A 26,189-nucleotide genomic window follows, 5' to 3' on the forward strand; every position below is an offset into this window, starting at 1 on the left:
ATGGATAAATCTTTGAGAACTGCTTTGTTCTCTTGTGTTGTTCTTATCTCAATATGTGTTCCATCATCTTTAGCTCAAACATGCCAGACCCATACTTTCTCTAGCAATCAAGTGTTCACCGCTTGCAGCAATCTTCCTATGTTGAGTACTAAGAAAGGTAGCATGAGTGGAACTAGTTTTAGTACTCATGCCATGGATTCAGCAAACAAAGCATTAGCACCAGTTGCACCAGTACCAGTTTCCGGAACAAGCAGCAAGAAGAATTTAAGTGAACATAGTCAATCAATTTCATTATAATTAACTAGATGAGTAAGCGATAAAAAGTTAAAAAATGGATTGTAATGGTAATATATTATGAATTTTCAGGTTCATGGTGTATTAAATGCACTGAGCGGGGGAGTTCTCATGCCTATAGGAATGATGATAGCCAGGTACTTGAAGGTGTTCGAGGTAGCAAATCCAGCATGGTTTTACCTACATGTTGCTTGCCAATCCTCTGCCTGTATCATTGGTGTTGCTGAAAGAAAAATGCATCAAAGGGTGCAAAGATAGCAATTTAAAAATTTTTTCATTTCTAGTGTTTCATGCAATATACAAACCATTTATACTATTGCAAAACACATAATTTGGTCATGAGAAATTATATTTCAATTGCTAACATACCTATTTGTCATTAGGAAACAAAAGCTCTAAAATTAACAAGATCAAATTTAAAGATTTTGTCCCTAAGGCATAGAATCAAATTCTAACGCCTAATTCGAATAGAGAAGACCACCAAGTGTTGATCCTCTAGCTTGTCCACACAAACAACTTGATCAAAACTTTCTTAAATGAACCAAAACCCCTTCGATTCTTTCTTTTGATTCGGCCAAGAATAAGAGAAGGTGAATCTTAGGGTTTTCTAGATTTTAGTATAATGGAAGTGTATAAAAACTATTTCTATACCTTTAATTCAAAAGTTACAACTTTAAATTCCTCTTACATTAAGCATGTAAGGAGGAAAGAAAATTTGGTTTTGGGAGAGAGAAATGGTTCGGCCAACAGAAGGAGGAAGAAGAAGAATATTTTGCTTTTTCTTTATTTTTTAAGGAGGAAGAAGAAGAATATTTTGTTTTTTCTATTTTTTTTCTCGTAAATATTTTATTTTTTCTAATTATAATTAACTTTACAAGTGTCCATATTTAATTCCATAAGAAAATGTGTTTTCTAGTCTTTATTAGTCCACTTGTCAAGTTAAGATGTTTAGAAAATTAAAATATTAATTAATTAGTATATGGAAAAATACTAATTAATCTACATTTTCTCTCTCCTTTGACTAAAGTCAAATTAACCAAAATTAATTTCTTACCTTATGAAAATTAATCAAGTTTATATTTAAATAATTTAAATATTTACTTGAATACTTTCATAAATAAATTTAATTTTAAGTCATGCTAGAGACTTTGAAATCTAATTACAAACTAAAAAAATATTAATTTGATTAATTAATTAATCCATTTAATCAATTAATCAAATTAATTTTGCTTTAATTATATTGTTCTTTTGTATGTGACTTACTAGATTCATTACTAATTGGCAATGAGAATAATATTAACTCTTTAATATTATTAGAACTATTTCATACTTAAAATGAAATTTCCTTTTCATTTTTAGTTCTCATAAATTATGGTTGACACCTAGCATAATCTACCGTGAATACCCAATTAGTTATGAATTAATCATTAACTTATGAATCTTGATCATACATACCATGTAGTAAAATCTCTCCGTTTCAAAATCCCGATTCTAGCTAGAGTCATAGTTTATGTCAAACTCTTAATGCTTAGAATCATATGTCTTCATTTTAATTCTAATTCTTGATTAATAAGACTCTCTAGTTAGAAAATCTTTTCTGCCTAAGTTTATTTGTCCTAGTCAAGAACTTGACTTATCAAGAACAATTTAAATGGATATAGGATTTTATCCCTATTTACTTAGGATAACAAATCCTATCTTGACTAAATACTTATCTTTATATATAACTAGTTGGAGCCAATATATGCTTGTATATTCATACTCAATACAAGCATTAAAGCAGTATCAAGCTCAAACCATCTATATACAAAATAACTACGTTATCTCAGGTCAAGGGATTATATGTATTATTATGATCTAGAAGATTATGTATTGACAAGAGTAAACTCCATGTAAATATCATCTGACATCATTAGTTTGACCTACTTATCTTATAAGTGCCCACTTTGTTTGCTATATGGCTGAGACTCGCCATTCCATATCATTAGTATCTCATACTAATCGATAGAAATAAACAAATATGAAAGTTTATATAGATAAATCTTATCCTCTGAAGTATCCAAAATTATAAATCATAATTTATAGTACTTGTACCAAAATATTTCATCACTCATATTCTTAACACTTTGAGAATGAAACATCTAACAAGTTACTAAAGGATATTTTCCATTAAATTTAAACCATTTAAATTCCAAAGAAAAGGATATATTCCATTATAAGAAATAAACATTTACAAGATACAAATTTCATAATACGCTCTAGGGCATACTACTAACAATCTCCCACTTGTACTTGAGCTAATCATTGCAAAATCTTAGACCCATCTTCTCAAGATGTCGATCCAATTGGTTTTATGTCGTGGCCTTAGTGAATGGATCAGCTGGGTTCTCAACTGAAGCTATCTTCTGCATGGCTGCATCGCCTCTCCCAATTATTTCTCTGATAATATAATAACGCCTTTTTATGTGTTTGAATTTCTGGTGAGACCGAAGTTTTTTTGCTTGAATAATAGCACCATTATTCTCACGGTATAGAGTAATTGGTGACACAATTGAAGGAACCACTCTAAGTTCTGTAACTAACTTTTTTATCCAAATAGCTTCTTTTGCAGCACCAGATACAGCAATATATTCGGCCTCTATAGTGAAATCTACAGTTGTTGTTTGCTTGGAACTTTTTTTGCTGATTGCACCTCTTTTACAAATAAACACAAAACCTGAGATAGACTTTATATCATTTATATCTGATTAAAAATTAGAATCTATAAATCTATCTAGATGTAAATCACCTATTCCATATATCAAGAGTAAATTCTTAGTTCTTCTCAAGTACTTAAGGATATTCTTGACTGCAGTCTAGTATTCTAAACTTGGATTGGATTGAAACTTGCTAGTCAAACTAATAGCATAAGCGATATTCGGCCTTGCACACAATATAGCATACATGAGACTCCCTATTACTAAAGCATATGGAATTCTTACCATTTTTTCTCTTTCTTTAGAAAGATAGATACCGTGTCTTACAGGCAATAATACTCTCTTGGAATCAAGTATGTTAAAACTTTTTAACACCTTTTTCAAGCATAAACTTTGGGATAAACCTATCATTCTTTTTAATTTATCTCTATAGATACGAATTCCCAGAATATAGGTAAGTCTTTCATTGAGAAAGTATTAAACAACTAGATTTTTATAATTGTTAGCATATCGATATCATTACACATTAATAATATGTCATCCACATACAAGATGAGGAAAGTGAGTGCACACCCACTAGCCTTCTTGTACACACATGGCTCATCTTTATTTTTGATAAAATCAAAAGATTTAATGGCTTCATCAAAATAAATGTTCCAACTCCTCGGAGCTTGTTTTAGACCATAAATAGATCTTTTAAGCTTGCATACTTTAGAACCATCCTTAGATTCAAAACTCTTAGGCTGTTCCGTGAAAATATTTTCCTCTATGTATCCATTGATAAAACCACTTTTGACATCCATTTGCTAAATCTCACAATCATAGTGCGCTATTATAGCTAATAAAATTCTAATGGATTTTAGCATGGCTACAGGAGAAAATGTCTCTTCATAATCGATACCTTGTCTCTAGCGAAACCCTTTCGCTACTAGCCTTGCTTTATAGGTCTCTACCTTTCCATCAGAACCAATTTTCTTTTTGAAAATCCATTTATTTCCTATTGGTACAATACTTTTAAGTGAGTCTACAAGATCCCAAACTTGATTCTTGTACATGAAATCCATTTTAGATTTCATGGCATCTATCCATTTTGAAGAGTATACATCTGATATAGCTTCATAAGTCATAGGATCATCACCATGATCTACTTCTTTATGAACAAATAACTCTTGTTCATTCTCATAAAGAAATCCATATCTATCCAGAAGATGAGATATTCTACTTGATCTTCGAGGAATTGATGAGGAGACATCATTATAAATAGGTTTAGGCTTACTGGATGGATCAATATCTAGTTTATCTATTTGTTGATCAGAATTCTCTAATTCTCATTCTATCTTCCTTCCTTTGCCATCTTCTTGAATAAACTCTTTCTTAAGCAAAAGAGCATCTCTACTTATCACAACTCTTTGTGATGTAGGAAGATAGAAATAATATCCAAAACTATCTTTTGGATATCCAACAAACTGTCCCTTTTCTAATTTTATTTCCAATTTATCAGTCTTTAGCTTTTTGATATAAGTTGGACAATCCCAAATTTTAACATGTTTAAGACTTGGTTGCTTTCCATACCGTATCTCATATGGAGTGGAAGAAATTGATTTGGAAGGGACACGATTAAAAAGGTACAAAGCTATTTCTAATGGAAATCCCCATAAGGAGATTGAAAGCTCGGTATAGCTCATCATACTTCATACCATATCCACTAGAGTATGATTTCTCCTTTCAGATACACCATTTAATTGTGGCATTTCTAGAGGAGTTAATTGAGAAACAATGCCATGTTCTTTTAAGAACTCATTAAATTTAGTACTTAAGTATTCACCTCCTTGATCTGATCTTAGAGTTTTAATACTTTTTCCTATTTGTTTTTCTACTTCAGATTTGAATTCTTTGAACTTTTCAAAGGATTCATGTTTGTATTTCATGAAATACAAATATCCATACCTTGATTTATCATCTGTAAAGATAATGAAGTAGAAAAAACCGCCTCGTGCTATTTCTTTAAATGGACCAAATACATCACTATGTACTAGTTCCAAAACTTCTTTAGCTCTTAATCCTTGTCCACTAAAAGGTGATCTTGTCATTTTGCCTTGAAGACATGATTCACAAATTGGGGTAAGTTCAAAACCTAATGAGAATAAAATCCCTATTTTTTCTAATTTTGTAATTCCATCTTCTGTAATATGACCTAATCTTAAATGCCAAAGTTGTCTTAGACTTGATTTGATTTCAATGATTGCATTAAACTCAATTTGATTGCTTAGAGTTGTTTTGTTTTCATTATCTAAATAATAAAGGTCATCTTACAAATAACCCATGCCAACAATTTTATTTCTAAAATAAATATTGCAAACATCATCTATGAAATGAAATTCATATCCATTACTAGTCAAACTAAATACAAAAATGATGTTTTTAAAAGTATCAGGTACATATAATACATGGTCCAAAAACAAAATATGTTCTTTTAAATACAATGATTTAGACCCTATGGCTAATGTTGCAATAGTTGCTCCATTGCCAATCTGGAGTCTAACATCCAGTGCTTCCAAGCTTTCACTGTTTGCTAGTTCCTGCATATCAAAACATATGTGAGAACTTGCACTAGTATCTAAAAGCCAAGCTGTAGATAAACTATGAGTATTATCAGAATCTAAATAACAAGATATGGACATACCTTCTAAAGGCTTATCTTTTTTGCTCTTCAAAGATGCCAAATACTCTAGGCAGTTCCTTTTCCAATGCCCATCCTTTTGACAATGGAAACATTTTCCTTTGTCAGTAATAGTTTTAGTCTTCTTTTTCTTCTAGGATTGGTTTTTAGCAATTCTGCTAGAAGGACCAGGGACAAAAGTTTTCTTATTTTTGTTGCTTTTCTAATTCTTGGACTTTTTAGAAGAAGAGGCAATTAAATTAACTTATTTCCCTTTATTGCCAGGCATATTACCCTGTGCAATAACCAGCAAATTTAGTAGACCAGCTAAGGTGCATTCTTGTTTAGTCATATGAAAATTTGTGATAAAAGATCCAAATGACTCTGAAAGGGATTATAAGATCAAATCTGTTTGCAATGTGAAGTCCATAGTAAAATCAAGTGCTTCAAGCTACTCAATAATCCTAATTATCTTGTGCACACAAACTCCCACATCCATCCCTTCACTCATCTTCATCCTAAATAACTGCTTACATATCTCATATCTAGCATTTCTGCTATGCTCACCATATAACTCTTGCAGTTGATTTAGGATTTTAAATGCATATTGCATTTTCTCATATTGCTTTTGTAACTCATTAGTTATAAAAGCTAGCATACTTGCATGTCATGCTCTTTCTACCTATCTAAAGTGTCACATTCCTTTGGAGTAGCCCATTTTGGTAAAGAACCAAGAACTTTAGAATCTAGAACATATCCTATATGTTCTAAATTCAAGACAATATTTAGATTTCTTAACCAATCCGAGAAGTTAGGCCTAGCTAGCCTATTATTATCAAGTACACTAGCAAGAACATTGGATGGTTATATTGCCATTTTATCAGATTAAACTGTAACAAGTAACAAGATTTCCAATTAATAGATTGTATCATGTAACTAACCAAAATGATCATGGTCTTTTAATCAAATTGGTTCTCTCACTAATTTGGCGAATCCTACACTTCTAAAGTGAAAAACAGAAAACCCAATTTGAGTGGATTTAGGATTTCTAGTGAGTGATTGAATTCTTACAAATTGTTAATTATCCTTAAGTACATCTATTCTTAGATTCATAACAATTTATAAGTAAAACTTTACTCTTCACATCTCATGTGAGGTTTAATCATTGATTTAGCTCCTAATACTCAAAATTTCATGTCACACTTTACCCCTCTGTAAGGCATAGCATGATCCCGTAGAATACCTAATGAACTATCGAACTTCACCTACCGATAACTCATTAAGTATACTACAAGGGATTTTAAAACCATTTTCTTACATTTTGGAAGTGGTGAGCATTCTGGTAGGAATTAAAAAAATATTTAATTAAAGTTTTAAAACTAGTAAAAATTTTTATCCATTTTTATTTTTCCACAATTTAGTAAAATTTTGGCAGAGTGCCGTCTGTATTTTGAGAAAATAGTTCTTCAAAAACCTGTAAAAAGCACTTCCAATATTTGTTTTCACAACTTCCAACCACCAAAATAACTTAGTTCATCATAATGCAATTCAAGTCCACAATTCAATCAAAATTTGTCATTTCAAAATATCTCATAAATTCATTCACATTGCATTTAATATTTAATTTACAAATACAGATCTTAATTTACAAAAAGAAAATCCAAAATGCTATATTACAATTTACTGTACAACTTTACATTAATACATATGGCATTACAATATTTACATCAAAATAACTACAAAGGTATAAATAAATACCCGTACCAAAAAGGTCAATTTAGTCCTCTATCTCAATAGCAGCTCACTCTGCTGCTTTCTCCTTGCCCTTATCTGCGATAACAAAATAAGCTATCGTTGAGTATAAAAATACTCAGTGGTGCACAATAAAAATTCGAAATGCATTACATAAAACATTCATTGATAAATCACAATTTAAATATTTCACAAATTATCAAAACTCATTACAACATAATTTTGGTCAAACAATTTAAAAAAGACAGTGTTGCCAATTTATACACAACTTAAGCCATAACACAAAATTTTCGATCAATGTCGTATTGTACACCACGATAAAGCAATCTACAACCCCACTAATCGAAATCAATGAGGGAGGTGGATAGCTAGCTAATGAATACTCATCCGATCTACAACCTCAACTAGTAAGCCAGAGAGGGAGGAAAATAAACAATCTCAACCCCATAAATAGAGGAGGAATAATGTGGTACTGTCATGCTAAGTGTGAACACAAAATCAATTCAAAACAAAGTACTCAAATAATTTAGGAAAGATCCCAAACAATTTCTAAAGTCATTTTTGCAGTCACAAAATGGCAACACAATTTATAAACAACACAGCGATTTCATAAAGCATAACAATTCAACTTTTCACTTAGAAAATAATTACATAAGTTTATTGTGCACAAACCTAATGTGAGTTGCCTCTAAGCCTTAACTCAGTCTCTTAGATTTTTCGAGTCTTTTTCCGCTAAAACACATAATTGACAGTGTTTCAGTATCTTATCTCACAATAAATCCAATAATTAAACTCATATATGCTCAACTCTAGCCCCAATATGCTTAAACTTACGTTCTTGGAAATTTTTTATGTCGGGGTTACTATTCATGGTATTATTTAAGTCAAACTATTGACTTTCTTATACTTAAAAGGTATGGAAAATCTAATTATACCCACATACCACATTTTTGTTATCAATTTTATTGGTTTTAGTTGTTCCTTCAAATTTTAGGTCTCCTAAGTACAAATTTCAATTTTCCAGATTTGTTGTCCTATTTTGTACTATTCCATTGGTCATGTTACTGTAGAAATTTGGCTAAATTTTCTTCATAGAAGTTGTTCCTTATTGTCTTAACTTCATTTCTCTTTTTGAATCACTCTATTTGGAGTTTTGTAGCCTAAGTTATAGCCATTTGAATATGGCTGGCCGGATTTGGTTTTACCTAGAATTCTGGGCATTCACTGGATAATGGCAGTTTTTGTGGGTTGACTGCAGGTGGCTTTTGAAACAGGTTATGGTCAAAATTTAGGTTTGTTTTCTTCATGAAAGTTGTAGGGCTATGTCTCAGACTTCTATCAGTATAAAATTCAGGTCATTTGGATCTTCCTAGACCAAGTTATGGTCATTTACGTAACTACTGTTCATTTAGTCATTTTTGTACAGGTCAGTTTGCCAATTCTAGATTTCGTCTAATTGTTCACTAAGTTATGGTCACTTTCTAGGCATGATTCCTAGATGAAAAATGAGTCATTTTGTGTCTAGTTTCATTCCAAATTGGCTTCACATCAATTGGGTAGGTAAATTTTTAGTTTTGATCCCTGAAAGGGACCTAGGTCAAGCTGCCTGCATATTGACCCTAACCAATCCGAATTGAAACTTATTTCTAACAAATCACACACACCACAAATGGTCACAATTGACCAGTTCTCAACTCAAATAAGGTAATTTACATTCATTGACCAATTTCTACAATTTTTCTTTTCCAAACCCTAAGTCAAGAACCCTAATTTTCTAAGTAACACAATTCACTCAATTTCAACTACTTAAATCATGCATATACTTCATACAATACTAGAATTCATATTTGATTAAACCAAACTATTCAATTCATCATCCACCCAACCTAGCCGAATTTTATACTCTTCCACTCATACAATTGCCTCTATCTCTCATGGCATTTCATCACCATTAAACTTAAATTCATGAACTTAATAAGAATTTAAGCTTGAAGTTGGACTTACCTCACTTGATCAATTTTCTCAACCTTCCAAACTTTAAGATTTCTTCTTTCTTTTGCTTCTAATCACTCTAACAAGGCCAAATGGTAAGTTTTTATTCTAGGGGTTATGGAAAATATGGCAAATTTTAAGGTGTCTTTAAGCTCAAAATGAGCTTTCATGGAGGAAGTGGAAGAGAAAAGAGAGAGATGAGAGAGAGAAAAGCTCACGGCAAGAAGAAGAAAGGAATGAAAAAAAATGTCTTTTTAATTTATTTAAATTGTCTCTTTAAATGATTATCCTCTAATTTTCAAATTATAAAATTTAAAATTTATTTCATCATGCTTAGGTAATGTATGATGTCATAATATTTTTTTCTTTTTGAATTTTTCATCTTATTTTTTTTTTTAGTTCTTTAATTTAATTCTCGATCCCAAAAATTTCGCTTCTCCAATTTTATTGGACAGTTAAGTCAGGTGTTAGCTCTAGGAGTGAATTGACCAAATTGCCCCTCGCTAGTTCAATATAGTTTGCAAGTTATTCGATATTTCTTCTGGATCTCTGACCTAATTATTTGACCTGCTTAATAATTCTTTTCTGTGAATTTCTCTTTTCCACTGTGTTCACAATAGTCCTAAGGACCGCAGCGTCACATTTTACGGTTTGAAATTTGAGTTTATATTAACCTTGCAGTCATTCCCGAGAAGGTCACCCATCGCTATGACTCCCGGCTTATTTAACTTTTTGTGTTTTATTTTTCTTCTTTATACTTAACTATTTGGTAATTACTAATTATTTGTGTTTAGGGCTTAACTAGGTGTCTTAGACGTGGTTCTAATTCTCTTAATTGTCTGGACCGACACAAGTCACCGGAACAGTGATGTATACCAGGCTATGCAAATAGGGGTGTTACAATTCCCCCCCCCCCCTAAAAATAAATTTCATCTCAAAATTTTACCTGGTATCAATTTCTGAATAGATGTGGGTGCTGTCTCCTCATGTCCTCTCGTTCCTAAGTAGCCTCCTGGCCTAAATGATGGTTCCACAACACTTTCACTAACGGTATCTGCTTGTTCCACAGCTGCTTCACCTCATAAGCCAGAATCTCTATGGGTTCTTCTTCATACGTGATGTCTGGATTCACCTCAATCTCTTCTAATGGTAGTACATGAGATGGGTCTGATCGATACCTCCTTAACATAGACACATGGAAGGCGTTATTTATCTTCTCCAACTCTGGAGGTAGTGCCAAGCGATATGCCAAAGGACCCACTCTCTCCAGAACCTCATATGGCCCAATGAAAAGAGGACTCAGTTTCCCCTTTCTACCGAATCTCATAATTTTCTTCCAAAGGGAAACCTTGAGGAATATTTTGTCACCCACTGCATACTCAATATCCCTTTTCTTCATATCAATATAAGACTTCTGATAGTCTGATGTAGTCTTAAGTCGATCTCTGATCAATATGATTTTCTCTTCAGTTTGCTGAATAATTTCTGGCCCAATCATCTTTCTTTCGCCTACCTCATCCCAACACAATGGGGTTCTACATTTCCTGCCATAAAAAGCTTCATATAGAGGCATCCCAATGCTTGATTGGTAGCTATTGTTGTAAGCAAACTCAATCAAAGGCAAGTGTGTGTCCCAACTGCCCTCAAACTCAATCACACAAGCCCGTAGCATGTCCTCCAAAACCTGAATTACCCTTTCAGACTGGCCATCTGTCTGTGGGTGGAATGCCATACTGAAGTTCAATCTAGTTCCTAGGGCTCTCTGAAGACTACCCTAGAATCTAGAAGTGAACCTAGGATCTCTATCTAATACGATGGATACTAGCACTCCATGCAGTCTTACTATCTCATCAATATACAACTTGGCCAATCTTTCCAAGCTATAGTCCATTCGTACTGGCAGAAAATGAGTAGACTTGGTCAGTCTGTCAACTATAACCCATACTGCACCATGACTCTTCTGTGTCCTCGGAAGGCCCATCACAAAATCCATAGTTATCCTCTCCCATTTCCATTCCGGTACTGGTAGTGGATGTAACATGTGACACCCCTTACCCAGTCTATAGTGTAGCCGAGCAAAGTGTGCTACATTCGGTGTCGGAGCATCATATTCTATCTTGTCATGTACAATATTAATTCATTTATATTATATTATGTGTAGAAATTATTTTTTTATTTTTTTTTATCCCATTCTATCACATCATTTCTCATGTTAATTGTTCATGTACCATATCATAACATTACTCATAAAATTTTCAAATAAAATAAAACTGCATTTTATTCATATAACATTACTCACAATAATATACAATTTTATATACAATCCAAAATTTAATTGTATATCTCAATCTGATTTATTACATATAATAACTAAAATACAAAATCTAACTATACATGAGCCCTACCAAAAAGAACTGGTGAGGTGACAATCTACACTGTAGCAAATCTGCTCAAGTCCTGTCTAGGCTCTACTGCTGCTCCTATCTAGGCTCTACGCGTGGTAAGAACCAATGCGCTAAGCATAATGCTTAGTGGTGCATATATTGAAATAAAAAAAAAATAACTGAAATAATTATTCTACGTGTATTCTTATAAGGAAATATAAAATTTTATGAATTTTCTAGGTCTTTTACATGTTTATAGAACTTTGGACAAAATAAATTAATCAGAGTCTTTTTATCATGTATCTTATGTTTAATTCAATGAAGTTCACCATAACAATCTTCTCATGTATTTATTTCGATTAAGGATTTCTACTCATTTCTGTGCCCAAGTAACCTATGACAGACTATAAAGACTGGATACACGGGAGTATATAAGTTAGACAGCCATATTTCTATCAAGTATACAACGGTCATATCAGACACAATGCCAGCGGGCAGGCATAAGCCAGTAATAATAAAAATTGGCATTATGGCCATCGGGCAGGCATAAAGCCAGTAGAATAATCATCTTAGACATATGTTGTCTGTCAATGATTATCCCTGTGGGCAGTACTGTAATATGTAGTCCCTAATTGGTAAACCAATCAATCCATGCTATATAAATGAGTCTAGATGTACTTTGGGCATAATAATATTATTAAGTAATTATAATTTCATTAATTCATGTTATTTTTATGCTTAACAATTTATTCTAATTCATTTCATCTCATATGCCTAATTGTTTTATGGACTTTTCTTTAGGTTCAGATTTGGTGCACTGTCTTTACATAGCAGATTGACTAGGATGTGGCCACTGTTTGGCCACACTCCCTTCATAGAATTTGTTTCTCTATGTCTTATAGTCACTCAAAAATTTTTATTACAATTTTTCAAGTTTTGTAGAATTAATTATGGCCAAATCACTAGCCTGGACTCATGCACTCTGTTCTACCAGGACTCATGTTTAGATCAGAAAATTTGACTCCCATTTTAGGGTTCCTATGTTCATAATTTGAGGAGCAAGTCTAAAACAAAGTTGGAGCCCTATTTCTTAGGGTTCCAGATCTGTATGGCCCAACCTAATTAGAGTTTTCTAGTAGGAGATATAGCTAAATGTGTGTTCTGAGGTCAAATGGTCCCTTTGAAAATTTTCAGAATTTATATGTTAACTCAACCTAGTCAATTGACCTAGTTCCCTAGGTTTTTGGGTTTTGGTTAAAAGATCAATATTGTATATCTATGTCTTATAAAACTTTTTCCATTTCTTTCATTACATTTGGATTTTTATAGACCAAGTTATGGCCATTTTGCCAAAACTGGTCGGGTGAGCTTTAGTCCAGAAAATTCTGGGCAGAATGGTGCAGGTCAGTTTGGTGTCCTAACTTGAGTCAACAATTTCATTTAGTTAGAGGCATTTATGGGCTTGGTGTTCTCAATGAAAGTTGTAGTCCTAGGTCTAATCTTTCCACTGGTTAAAATTCAGGTCATTTAAACTTGTCTAGAAGAAGTTATGGCCAAATGCATGTTCCTTTGGTCAATTTTCTGGGTTCAAGGTCTGGACATCCGAATTGGGACAGTAAATTGGTCAACTTATGGACAGAATTTGGGCATGGTTTCTTCATGAAAAATGGGGCATTTTGTCCTAGGTTTCATCTCCAATTGGCCTCACACCAATTGGAGCAACACAACTCCAGTTATAACTCAAACAATGCACTAGACTCAAAGGTTCGATTTTCCTGCATAAAAATCAACACTCCCAAACTCAATTCTCCCAACTCCACAAACTTCATTTAACATATATAGCACTTCTAATGGTCATTAAATCATCTCAACATCATCCATTTCAAGACACACATCAATTTCCTAAAAGTTAGGTCAAGAACCCTAACTCACAATTCTTCAATTCATGTAAACACATTCCAATCAATTTGTTCTTCACAATTACTCATTAATATTACTAATAAACACAAATAATTTCCTCAAAACTATCAAACCACAACTCATATAATGGCTGCTAAAATTTAGTAATTTCCTATTCCTATAAATTTCTTTTAATTTTATATCAATCTAACTTAATTTAGCAAGCTTGTCATACTTAGAAAAGAAATAGAAATAAATTAGTGCACTAACCTCTTTGAGATCAATTTAAGCTCTCCAAAACTTCAATATTTCTTCTCTTTGTTACTACCAATAGCTTTCCCAAGACTAGAAATGAATTTTTTGTGAAGGGAGTATGAAGATTTATGGAGGAAATTAAGAGAAATAGAGCTTGAAAAAAAGAAGAAGTTATGGAGCTTTCTTTAGGGAATGGTTCGGCCAACTCTAGAAAATGGAAGAAGATGAGTGATTTTTGGGTTTTTTAATCTCATTTTAACCTTTTTATGAATGCTTGTTGAATAGTGATTGGCTAACAAATTTTTATTACATCATGCTTACATGTGCATTATGTCATAATCCTAATTAAATTTCATTTTCTTTTCTTTTCTTTTTTACTTAATTTCAATTTAATTTGTAGCAATATTTATTCATATTTTAGATCATAATAATTATTTATTTAACTGGACAAGTTGGCCAAAAATCATCTCTGAAGACAAAATGATCTAAATGCCCTCCGTTTGGCTTAATAGACTAAAATTGTCTATACCGATTGAAAATTTTTTCTAAACATTTTCTTGGCATTCTAATGCCATAGAAACCTCAATGACTCTTCTTTGGAGTCCCAAAAATTATTTCATGAATTTTCTCATGGGTCTGGGGTCGGTAATTGTCTTTACAGATACTTCCCCGTGCGGTCACCCATTGATAGGGCACCGGCTCATTTAACTTGATTGTATTTTATTTCTAAAATTTTTCCTTAATTTTTCTTATACTTATTTGAGTTATTTATGACTCCTCACTGTAGTCTAAATATTTTTCCAGACGTTTTAGCTGTCCAGACCGACACTGGTCATCGGAACATTAGAATGTACAGAATTGCTACAGTGAGGGTGTTACAATTCTTCCCCTCTAACAAAAATTTCGTCCTCAAAATTTACTCGGTGTAAATAGTCGAGGAACTACTTCTACTTAGTCTGTTTTACTAGTTCTGGCTTTACGATCTTGTTCTTAACTAGTTCGGTACCTATTTACTTTTATCTCATACATAGGGTCTATTATTACATATACTAAAATTTTATAATGAGAAATATACCTCTAGCAATGTCTGTCAGCTCTGGCTCCTCCTTTGCCATCATAGCGCACACACGAGGTGCTACTCGAGCCTCGGGTCACTCAATCATCTCAGAAGCTGGTCTCTGTGAGGTACCCGTCACCTCTGGTCTCGCAGGTCGTCTACCCCTCTGAACTGTAGGGGCAGATCTCTCAGTCGGTGGTGGGGCAGTGTAAACACTCCTATGGGGACAATCTCATAGAAAATGGTCTGTAGCTCCACATTGGAAACATCCCCAGTCAACAATTGGCACTCTCTTCGGTGCCTTCTCTCACAGTAGGTGCATAATTGTATGGAGGCAGATCCCCCTACCACTGTGCCAGGAGAACTCCTCACTGACGCTCTGGACTGTCCTCCTCTCTGAGTAAACTGAGACGCCTGTCTCTGGTCCTTGGAAACCTTGGGCCTCTTACCCTCAGAAACTGGTGTATTGGACTGACCTTGTCCAGAACTCCTCTTTCGCTGTCTATCTCTCCTAGACTGCTCCTCATTTCGTACTCTCTCTACATTAAGTGATGCAGCCACTAGCCGGGAGAAATCCGTATACCCATGTGCCGTCACTATAATTCCGATATTATCGTTCAGTCCATCCTCAAACCCACAGCACCTCTCTGCCTCTGTAGGCATTACCTCTCGTGCATATCTACCCAGCCTCACAAACTCTCTTTCATACTCAGAGACTGTTAACTGTCTCTGCTTTAAGGTCATAAACTCTCTCCTTCGGGCCTCTAAGTATATATGACTAATATACTTCTTTCTGAATTCAGTCAGAAAGAAATCCCAAGTAAGCTCCGTTGGCTGTACCGTTCTAGACACAGTATCCCACCACTGGTAGGCTTCCCCTTGTAGTAACGACAGAGCGCACTCTAACTGTTGCTCTGGCATGCAATGTAACTGCCTCAGCACTCTCTCAGTCCGCTCTAGCCAATGCTCAGCAACGGATGGGTCATCTTCCTTCTTACCCATAAAGTCAACGGCCCCATACTTTCTTAATTTCTCTAGTAGGGACCGTTGTGTAGGCTATGGGGTGGCTCTGGTAAACTGGCAGAGCATCTGAGTCATTTGCTCCAAAAACGCCTGCTGCGTTCTACCTCCTGTACCCCGGAATGTCTCCTCTCTTCTGTCTCGCCCCTGACTACAGACAGGTGCATGACTGCCAATCTCCTCCTCCTCCACTGGTCTGTAAGACCCTTCCTCTGAAGGATCGAACTCCATTAATCCTATAAAACAAACAAAGAACAGATCTGCATTAGTGTCACCTCGACTCCTAAATAAGGGCTCATGCATGTTATGCACATTATATCATTCTGTTTACCTATGCCTAGGAATGGCTAAACCTTTGCTCTGATACCAATAAATGTGACACCCATTACCCGGTCTATAGCGTAGCCGAGCAAAGTGTGCTACATTCGGTGCCAGAGCATCCTATTCTGTCTTGTCATGTACAATATTGATTTATTTATATTATATTATGTGTAGAAATTTTTTTTTATTTTTTTTATTCCATTCTGTCACATCATTTCTCATGTTAATTGTTCATGTACCATATCATAACATTACTCATAAAATTTTCAAATAAAATAAACCTGCATTTTATTCATATAACATTACTCACAATAATATATAATTTTATATACAATCCAAAATTTTGTTGCATATCTCAATCTGATTTATTACATACAATAACCAAAATACAAAATCTAACTATACATGAGCCCTGCCAAAAAGAACTAGTGAGGTGACAATCTACACTGTAGCAGATCTGCTCAAGTCCTGTCTAGGCTCTACTACTACTGCTACTGTGGCTCTCCTATACCTACGCGTGGTAAGAACCAATGTACTAAGCATAATGCTTAGTGGTGCATATATTAAAATAAAAATAAACAAATAACTGAAATAATTATTCTACGTGTATTCTTATAAGGAAATATAAAATTTTATGAATTTTCTAGGTCTTTTACATGTTTATAGAACTTTGGACAAAATAAATTAATTGGAGTCTTTTTGTCATGTATCTTATGTTTAATTCAATAAAGTTCAACAATCTTCTCATGTATTTATTTCAATTAAGGATTTCTACTCATTTCTATGCCTAAGTAACCTATGACAGACTATAAAGACTGGATACACGAGAGTATACAAGTTAGACAGCCGTATGTCTATCAAGTATACAACGGTCATATCAGGCACAAGGCCAGCGGGCAGGCATAAGCCAGTAATAATAAAAATTGGCACTATGGCCATTGGGCAGGCATAAAGCCAGTAGAATAATCATTTTAGATATATGTTGTCTGTCAATAATTATCCCTGTGGGCAGTACTGCAATATGTAGTCTCTAATTGGTATAACAATCGATCCAAGCTATATAAATGAGTCTAGGTGTACTTTGGGCATAATAATATTATTAAGTAATTATAATTTCATTAATTCATGTTATTTTTATGCTTAACAATTTATTCTAATTCATTTCATCTCATATGTCTAATTGTTTTATGGACTTTTCTTTAGGTCCATATTTGGTGCACTATCTTTACATAGCAGATTGACTAGGATGTGGCCACTGTTTGGCCACACTTCCTTCATAGAATTTGTTTCTCTATGTCTTATAGTCACTCATAAATTTTTATTACAATTTTTCAAGTTTTGTAGAATTAAATATGGCCAAATCACTAGCCTGGACTCATGTACCCTGTTCTACCAGGACTCATGTTTTGATCAGAAAATTTGACTCCCATTTTAGGGTTCCTATGTTCATAATTTGAGGAGCAAGTCTAAAACAAAGTTGGAGCCCTATTTCTTAGGGTTCCAGATCTGTATGGCCCAACCTAATTGGAGTTTTCTAGTAAGAGATATAGCTAAATGTGTGTTCTGAGGTCAAATGGTCCCTTTGAAAATTTCCAAAATTTATATGTTGATTTAACCTAGTCAATTGACCTAGTTCCCTAGGTTTCTGGGTTTTGGTTAAAAGATCAATATTGTATATCTATGTCTTATAAAACTTTTTCCATTTTTGTCATTGCATTTGGATTTTTATAGACAAAGTTATTGCCATTTTTCCAAAATTGGTCGGGTGAGCTTTAGTCCAGAAAATTCTGGGCAGAATGGTGCAGGTCAGTTTGGTATCCTAACTTGAGTTAACAATTTCATTTGGTTAAAGGCATTTTTGGGCTTGGTGTTCTCAATGAAAGTTGTAGTTATAGGTCTAATCTTTCCACTGGTTAAAATTCAGGTCATTTAGACTTGTCTAGAAGAAGTTATGGCAAATGCATTTGGTCAATTTTCTAGGTTCAAGGTCTTGACATCCGAATTAGGATAGTAAATTGGTCAACTTATGGACAGAATTTGGGCATGGTTTCTCCATAAAAAATGGGGCATTTTGTCCTAGGTTTCATCTCCAATTGGCCTCACACCAATTGGAGCAACACAACTCCAGTTATAACTCAAAAAATGCACTGGACTCAAAAGTCCGATTTTCCTGCATAAAAATCAACACTCCCAAACTCAATTCTCCCAACTCCACAAACTTCATTTAACATATATAGCACTTCTAATGGTCATTAAATCATCTCAACATCATCCATTTCAAGACACACATCAATTTCCTCAAAGTTAGGTCAAAAACCCTAACTCACAATTCTTTAATTCATGTAAACACATGCCAATCAATTTGTTCATCACAATTACTCATGAATATCACTAATAAACACAAATAATTTCCTCAAAACTATCAAGCCACAACTCATATAATGGCTGCTAAAATTTAGTAATTTCCTATTCCTATAAATTTCTTTTAATTTTATATCAATCTAACTTAATTTAGCAAGCTTGTCATACTTAGAAAAGAAATAGAAATAAATTAGTGCACTAACCTCTTTGAGATCAATTTAAGCTCTCCAAAACTTCAATATTTCTTCTCTTTGTTACTACCAATAGCTTTCCCAAGACTAGAAATGAATTTTTTTATGAAGGGAGTATGAAAATTTATGGAAGAAATTAAGAGAAATAGAGCTTGAAAAAAAGAAGAAGCTATGGAGCTTTCTTTAGGGAATGGTTCGGCCAACTCTAGAAAATGGAAAAAGATGATTGATTTTTGGGGTTTTTAATCTCATTTTAACCTTTTTATGAATGCTTGTTGAATAGTGATTGGCTAACAAATTTTTATTACATCATGCTTACATGTGCATTATGTCATAATCCTAATTAAATTTTCTTTTCTTTTCTTTTCTTTTCTACTTAATTTAAATTTAATTTGTAGCAATATTTATTTATATTTTATATCATAATAATTATTTATTTAACTGAACAAGTTGGCCAAAAATCATCTCTGTAGACGAAATGACCAAAATGCCCTCCGTTTGGCTTAATAGACTAAAATTGTCTGTACCGATTGAAAATTTTTCTCATGGGTCTGGAGTCGGTAATTGTCTTTACTGATACTTCCCCATGCAGTCACCCATCGCTAGGGCACCGGCTCATTTAACTTGATTGTATTTTATTTCTAAAATTTTTCCTTAATTTTTCTTACACTTATTTGAGTTATTTATGACTCCTCACTGTAGTCTAAATATTTTTCCAGACATTCTAGCTGTCCAGACGGACACTAGTCACCGGAACAGTAGAATGTACGGAATTGCTACAGTGAGGGTGTTACAATTCTTCCCCTCTAACAAAAATTTCGTCCTCGAAATTTACTCGGTGTAAATTGTTGAGGAACTACTTCTACTTAGTCTGTTTTACTAGTTCTTGCTTTACGATCTTGTTCTTAACTAGTTCTGTACCTATTTACTTTTATCTCATACATAGGGTCTATTATTACATATACTAAAATTTTATAATGAGAAATATACCTCTAGCAACGTTTGCCAGCTCTGGCTCCTCTTGTGCCTTCATAGCGTACACACGAGGTGCTACTCGAGCCTCGGGTCGCTCAATCATCTCAGAAGCTGGTCTCTGTGAGGTACCCGTCACCTCTGGTCTCGCAGGTCGTCTGCCCCTCTGAACTGCAGGGGCAAATCTCTCAGTCGGTGGTGGGGCAGTGGAAACACTCCTATGGGGACAATCTCGTAGAAAATGGTCTGTAGCTCCACATCGGAAACATCCCCCAGTCAACAATCGGCACTCTCCTCGGTGCCTTCTCTCACAGTAGGTGCATAATGGTATGGAGGCAAAGTCAAGAACTATAATTTTCTAAGTAACACAATTCACTTAATTTCAACTACCTAAATCATGCATATACTTCATACAATACTAGAATTCATATTTGATTAAACCAAACCACTCAATTCATCATCCACCCAACCTAGCCGAATTCCATACTCTTCCACTCATACAATTTCCTCTATCTCCCATGGCATTTCATCACCATTAAACTTAAATTCATGAACTTAATAAGAATTTAAGCTAGAAGTTGGACTTACCTCACTTGATCAATTTTCTCAACCTTCCAAACTTCAAGATTTCTTCTTTCTTTTGCTTCCAATCACTCTAACAAGGCCAAATGGTAAGTTTTTATTCTAAGAGTTATGGAAAATATGGCAAATTTTAAGGTGTCTTTAAGCTCAAAATGAGCTTTCATGGAGGAAGTGGAAGAGAAAAGAGAGAGATGAGAGAGAGAAAAGCTCACAGTAAGAAGAAGAAAGGAATGAAAAAAAAAATATCTTTTTAATTTATTTAAATTGTCTCTTTAAATGATTATCCTCTAATTTTCAAATTATAAAATTTAAAATTTATTTCATCATGCTTAGGTAATGTATGATGTCATAATGTTCTTTTCTTTTTGAATTTTTCATCTTATTTTTTTTCTTTAGTTCTTTAATTTAATTTTTGATCCCAAAAATTTCGTTTCTCCAATTTTATTGGACAGTTAGGTCAGGTGTCAGCTCTAGGGGTGAATTGACCAAATTGCCCCTCGCTGGTTCAATCCGGTTTGCAAGTTATTCGATATTTCTTTTGGATCTCTGACCTAATTATTTGACCTGCTTAACAATTCTTTTCTGTGATTTTCTCTTTTCCACTGTGTTCGCAATAGTCCTAAGGATTGCAGCGTCACATTTTACGGTTCGAAATTTGAGTTTATATTGACCTCACAGTCATTCCCGAGAAGGTCACCCATCGCTATGACTTTTAGCTCATTTAACTTTTTGCGTTCTGTTTTTCTTCTTTATACTTAACTATTTGGCAATTACTAATTATTTGTGTTCATGGCTTAACTAGGTGTCTTAGATGTGGTTCTAATTTTCTTAATTGTCCGGACCGACACTTGTTATCGAAATAGTGATATATACCAGGCTATGCAAATTATTTGTGTTCAGGTCTCACTTTGCACATTATCCGGTTTCTATGCATATCTCATGTACATTCATGAATATAAATATCTCATACATACATTCATCAACAATAATGTAAAAGGTATGATCATGGACTATTATATGGAAATCCAATCCTAGTCACAAGGATTAGATTTAAGGGCATCCTAGGTAATCACCCATCTATTTGAATCTTGATTGCAAATATTCAACTCTTGAAGTCTTGTAGTCCCATTGATCTTCATTAATGTCTTGAACTCCTTTTCTTTTTGTAAATTCTTCCAATGTCATACATTTAATATCCTTGGCATACCAAGGTGAAATTACAAAATAAATGAGCTCAAAAGGCTTAAATAAATAAATTACAACCTTTATACACTAAAATAAAATTAATTATTACATTCCTATAAGAATAAATAAGAAAATAATTACATTGGCTTCCTAAGTCCATGATCATCCCTTATACAATTTACACATCCAACTCTTGAACATGAAATTTAATTCTAAATATCTAATATTTAAAATTAAATTAACTAAATTAATTTTCATGAATCTCATTCGTAAGCATGTTATATTTATGTTGGGATTTAGATTAAACACTTTAACCATAAAGAATAACAAGAAAAACCATAAAATAATTTTGATCAAACAAGTTCACTTCATGGCTGAATAGTATTAATTCAAATATTAATAATTTTTCTTGGATCTTTCTTGCTTCAACTTGCATCAAATATAACTTTCTTGAGTCCCAAATATCACATAACATGAATTAAAATTTCCTAATGGCTAATTAGAATGGCTCTGACACTAATTCAAAGAATAATGCACCAAAAGGTACAAAGATAGCAATTTAAAATTTTTTCATTCCTAATGTTTCATGCAACATACAAACCATTTATACTATTGTAAAACACATAATTTGGTCATGAGAAATTATATTTCAATTGCTAAGATACCTAATTCCCATTAGGAAATAAAGGCCCTAAAATTAACAAGATCAATTTTAAAGATTTTACCCTTAAGGCACAAAATCAAATTTCAATACCTAATCCGGGTAGAGAATGCCACCAAGTATTGATCCTCTAGCTTGTCCACACAAACAACTTGATCAAAGCTTTCTTGAATGAACCAAAACCTTTTGATTCTTCCTTTTGATTCGGCCAAGAATAGGAGAAGGTGAATCTTATTTCTAGGTTTTAGTCTTATGGAAGTGTATAGAAACTATTTCTATACCTTTAATTCAAGAGTTACAACTTTAAATTTTTCTTGAATTAAGCATATATGGAAGAAAAAAAAATTTGGTTTTAGGAGAGAGAAATGGCTCATCCAACAAAAGGAGGAAGAAGAATAATATTTTTCTTTTTTCTTTTTCTTAATTCCATAAGAAAATGTGTTTTCTAATCTTTATTAGTCCACTTATCAAGTTAAGATAATTAGAAAATTGAAATTTTAATTAATTAGTATATGGAAAAATACTAATTAATCTACACTTTCTCTCTCTCCTTTGACTAAAGTCAAATTAACCAAAATTAATTTCTTACCTTATGAAAATTAATCAAGTTTATATTTAAACAATTTAAATACTTACTTGAATACTTCCATAAATAAATATAGTTTCAAGTCATACTAGAGACTTTGCAATCTAATTGCAAACTAAAAAAAATTTAATTTAATTAATTAATTAAACCATTTAATCAATTAATCAAATTAACTTTACTTTGATCATATTGTTCTTTTGTGTGTGACTTACTAGGTTCATTACTAATTGTCAATGAGAGTAATGTTAACTCTTTAATAGTATTGAAACTATTCCATACTTAAAAATGGAATTCACTTGTCATTTTTAGTTCTCGTAAATCATGGTTGACACCTAGCATAATGTACCATGATTACACAATTAGTTATGAATTAATCCTTAACTCATGAACCTTGATTATACATACTATGCACTAAAATCTCTCCATTACAAAATCTCGATTCTAGCTAGAGTCATAGTTTATGTCAAACTCTTAATGCTTAGAATCATATATCCTCATTTTAATTCTAATTCTTGATTAATAAGACTCTCTAGTCAGAAACTCTTTTCTGACTAAGTCTATTTGTCCTAGCTAGGAACTTGACTTATCAAGAATAATTTAAATGGACATAGGATTTTATCCCTATTTACTTAGGGTAATGGATCCTATCTTGACTAAACACCTATCTCTATATATATCTAGTCAGAGCCAACACATGTCCGTATACTCATACCCAGTACAATTATGAAAGCAGTATTAAACTTAAACCACCTATATACTAGATAACTGTGTTATCTCAAATCAAGGGATTATATGTACTATTATGATCTAGATGATTATGTATTGACAAGAGTAAATTCCATGTACATATCATCTTACGTTATAGGTTTGGCCTACTTATCTTATAAGTGCCTATTTTATTTGTTATATGGCATAAGACTTATCATTCGATATCATTAGTGGCTCATACTACTCGATGGAAACAAACAAATATGACAGTTTATATGGATAAATCTTACCCTCTGAAGTATTAAAAACTGTAAACCATAATTTATAATACTTGTACCAGAATATTCCGTCACTCATATTTTTAACACTTTAAGAATGAAACATCTAACAAATTACTAAAGGGTATTTTCCATTAAATTGAAACCATTTAAGTTCAAAAGAAAAAGATATATGCCATTATAGGGAATAAACATTTACAAGATACAAATTTCATAATATGCTCTAGGGCATACTACTAACAGTTGATGGATGGGGAACTTGTCTTAAACTCAGTAGCAATTTTTCTAAAATCAAGTATAGCAAGCACAGGAACAATTGCATGACCCTCTTCTGCCTTGCAACCATTTGGGTAATTGATCTTTTTTTTTTTGGTCTTAAGAAAATGATGGCTATGTCCCCTAACAAAAGAATTGGAATGTTGTGTAGGTAGTATTTGGTTTACTCTTGAGGCCAAAGCTAGATCACAAATACAGACTCTACTGGAACATCTATCACTATTGCATTGGATACACAATCATCGCTTTAAGCATCTTCAACATCTATAAGGGCTTTGACATTTTGGACCCTGAAAAGAAATGGAAAAAGATTTACACTAGAATTATCATATTTTTGGGGTACCATTAAGGCTCTCCTGGAGGTTTTCACATGGATCATAGTCATCAGAAGGAAGTAAACAGCCAGCTCTGATATTTTAATAAATACAGTGCTTAATGGAAATCATGCTTAGAGGACAACAGACACTCTTTATAGAAGTTATTTGTGTTAGAAGTATTTTGAAGTGATATGTGAGTACAGTAGCATTTGGGTATATAAAATAGACTAATTGTACTTTTCTTAATACATTCTAAGATACATTGCATTATTTACATTTATTTCCATTCATTTCCACTAATGGACTCATCCATAGATGAGCATTAGATAAGACAAGTATGAAGTGGAGAAAAAGTCAAAGAGGTTGAAAATACTCATGTTAATCTTGCTTGTGCGGAACACATCTTTTACCATGGTGTTGTAATGGGCAAATTACCCAGAGGGAGTAAGTGAAAAAAAAATTACAAAAAAGGGGTGACTTATAATTTATTTACCAAAAAGAGATGGGAATTGCTGAGTTGGCAGAGAGAGAGAGAGGCAGACTCCACTATAGGTAGTGTTTAGGTGTTTGAAAGAAATTAAATAAATTTTAAAGGACTGAAGTGAAAAAAAAATAATTAAAAAGTAATCTGCCACAGGACGCTACCTAGGATAATGACCAACTACCACCCTGACTATAACACTCCCTACCTAATCTACAGGGAAACCGAGTAATGGAATGCCACATTCTGTGCATGGAGCACCTAAACTTGTATTAGAAAAATTTTCTTCCTTAATGTTTACTTTTTAATTTTAATCATAAATTTCAAATGGAAAAACTGCAAGAGTTTCCCATAAACATTTAATATCCTCCTATTAATAATAATATTTACAATTTCCAAGTTCAACAATATTGACAATCAATTCTCATTATATTTGTATTCAAATTCATTCCTTCATCATATGCGAATATTAACATATCATATATTCAGACATAAACTTGTAGATGTAACAAAATATGTTTATACTTAAATTTATAGTCATCCAAAATAAATTTACATCATGTGTTTTTAGTACATGGCAAATGGGCATACAAAAATTAGTGACAAAATGTATCTAGCGTTAGTAGTGCATTTACCAGAAAGTCCAAGTATGAGATGACTTCGGACTTTCCTGTAGATCCACTCTCTCCTCTCCTGACTGACTATCTACTCCTTACCTTCTGTGCCTGCGCGAGAAAAAACCTATGCACTAAGCTTTACAGCTTAGTATTGCACTCTTAATTTTAAAAAAATAATAGCAAAACTTGTACACATACTGTAAGAGATTTTTTTAAAAATAATGTTCAAAAATAAAGAAACTCAAAACATCAAATCTATGACCATTTCCAAATACAAACATACTGAATCGATTAAATGATACAATGATTATATGAAATCCTTAAAGTTCAAGATTTAACATAATTCTCATTATATTTGTGTATATTTTCTTAATTAAATCACATTTTAAGATTTTTTATATGTCTACTATAACCTATGACAGAACTGTATAGACTGGATATGAGACTCTCGGTACTAAACACTCGATTTCTTTGACTGATTTAACAATGAGCACTTGGTGCATTTATATAACTATCAACATATACCATAATAAAATTTGGCACTAAAAGCCATGGATAAAGAATCACTGACTGGGCACTCGGTGCCTCTAATAAACAATCATCAATCCATTAACATAATTAATGTAGTACTGCTAATGATGTCCC

General features: G+C 33.0%; 1 protein-coding gene across 1 annotated transcript; it reads left to right on the forward strand.

Moving 5' to 3' along the window:
- Positions 1-24,478, forward strand: LOC110661577 (cytochrome b561 and DOMON domain-containing protein At5g47530-like). The gene is made up of 4 exons (XM_058149364.1): positions 1-264; positions 367-518; positions 24,101-24,203; positions 24,281-24,478. Exons 1-4 carry the CDS (start codon positions 1-3, stop codon positions 24,476-24,478), a joined length of 717 nt encoding a protein of 238 aa, XP_058005347.1.
- Positions 24,479-26,189: the final 1,711 nt, after the last annotated feature.

This window comes from Hevea brasiliensis, chromosome 7, assembly GCF_030052815.1.
Source record: "Hevea brasiliensis isolate MT/VB/25A 57/8 chromosome 7, ASM3005281v1, whole genome shotgun sequence".
Lineage (NCBI taxonomy): Eukaryota > Viridiplantae > Streptophyta > Magnoliopsida > Malpighiales > Euphorbiaceae > Hevea > Hevea brasiliensis.

What these genes read in the sequence shown, in the direction of transcription:
- LOC110661577 (XM_058149364.1), top strand. Translation starts at nt 1, where the DNA reads ATGGATAAATCTTTGAGAACTGCTTTGTTCTCTTGTGTTGTTCTTATC. An exon ending in GCCTGTATCATTGGTGTTGC is followed by an intron (nt 519 to 24,100) that starts TGAAAGAAAAAT and finishes ACTAACAGTTGA; the next exon opens with TGGATGGGGAACTTGTCTTA. An exon ending in TCTGCCTTGCAACCATTTGG is followed by an intron (nt 24,204 to 24,280) that starts GTAATTGATCTT and finishes AATGTTGTGTAG; the next exon opens with GTAGTATTTGGTTTACTCTT.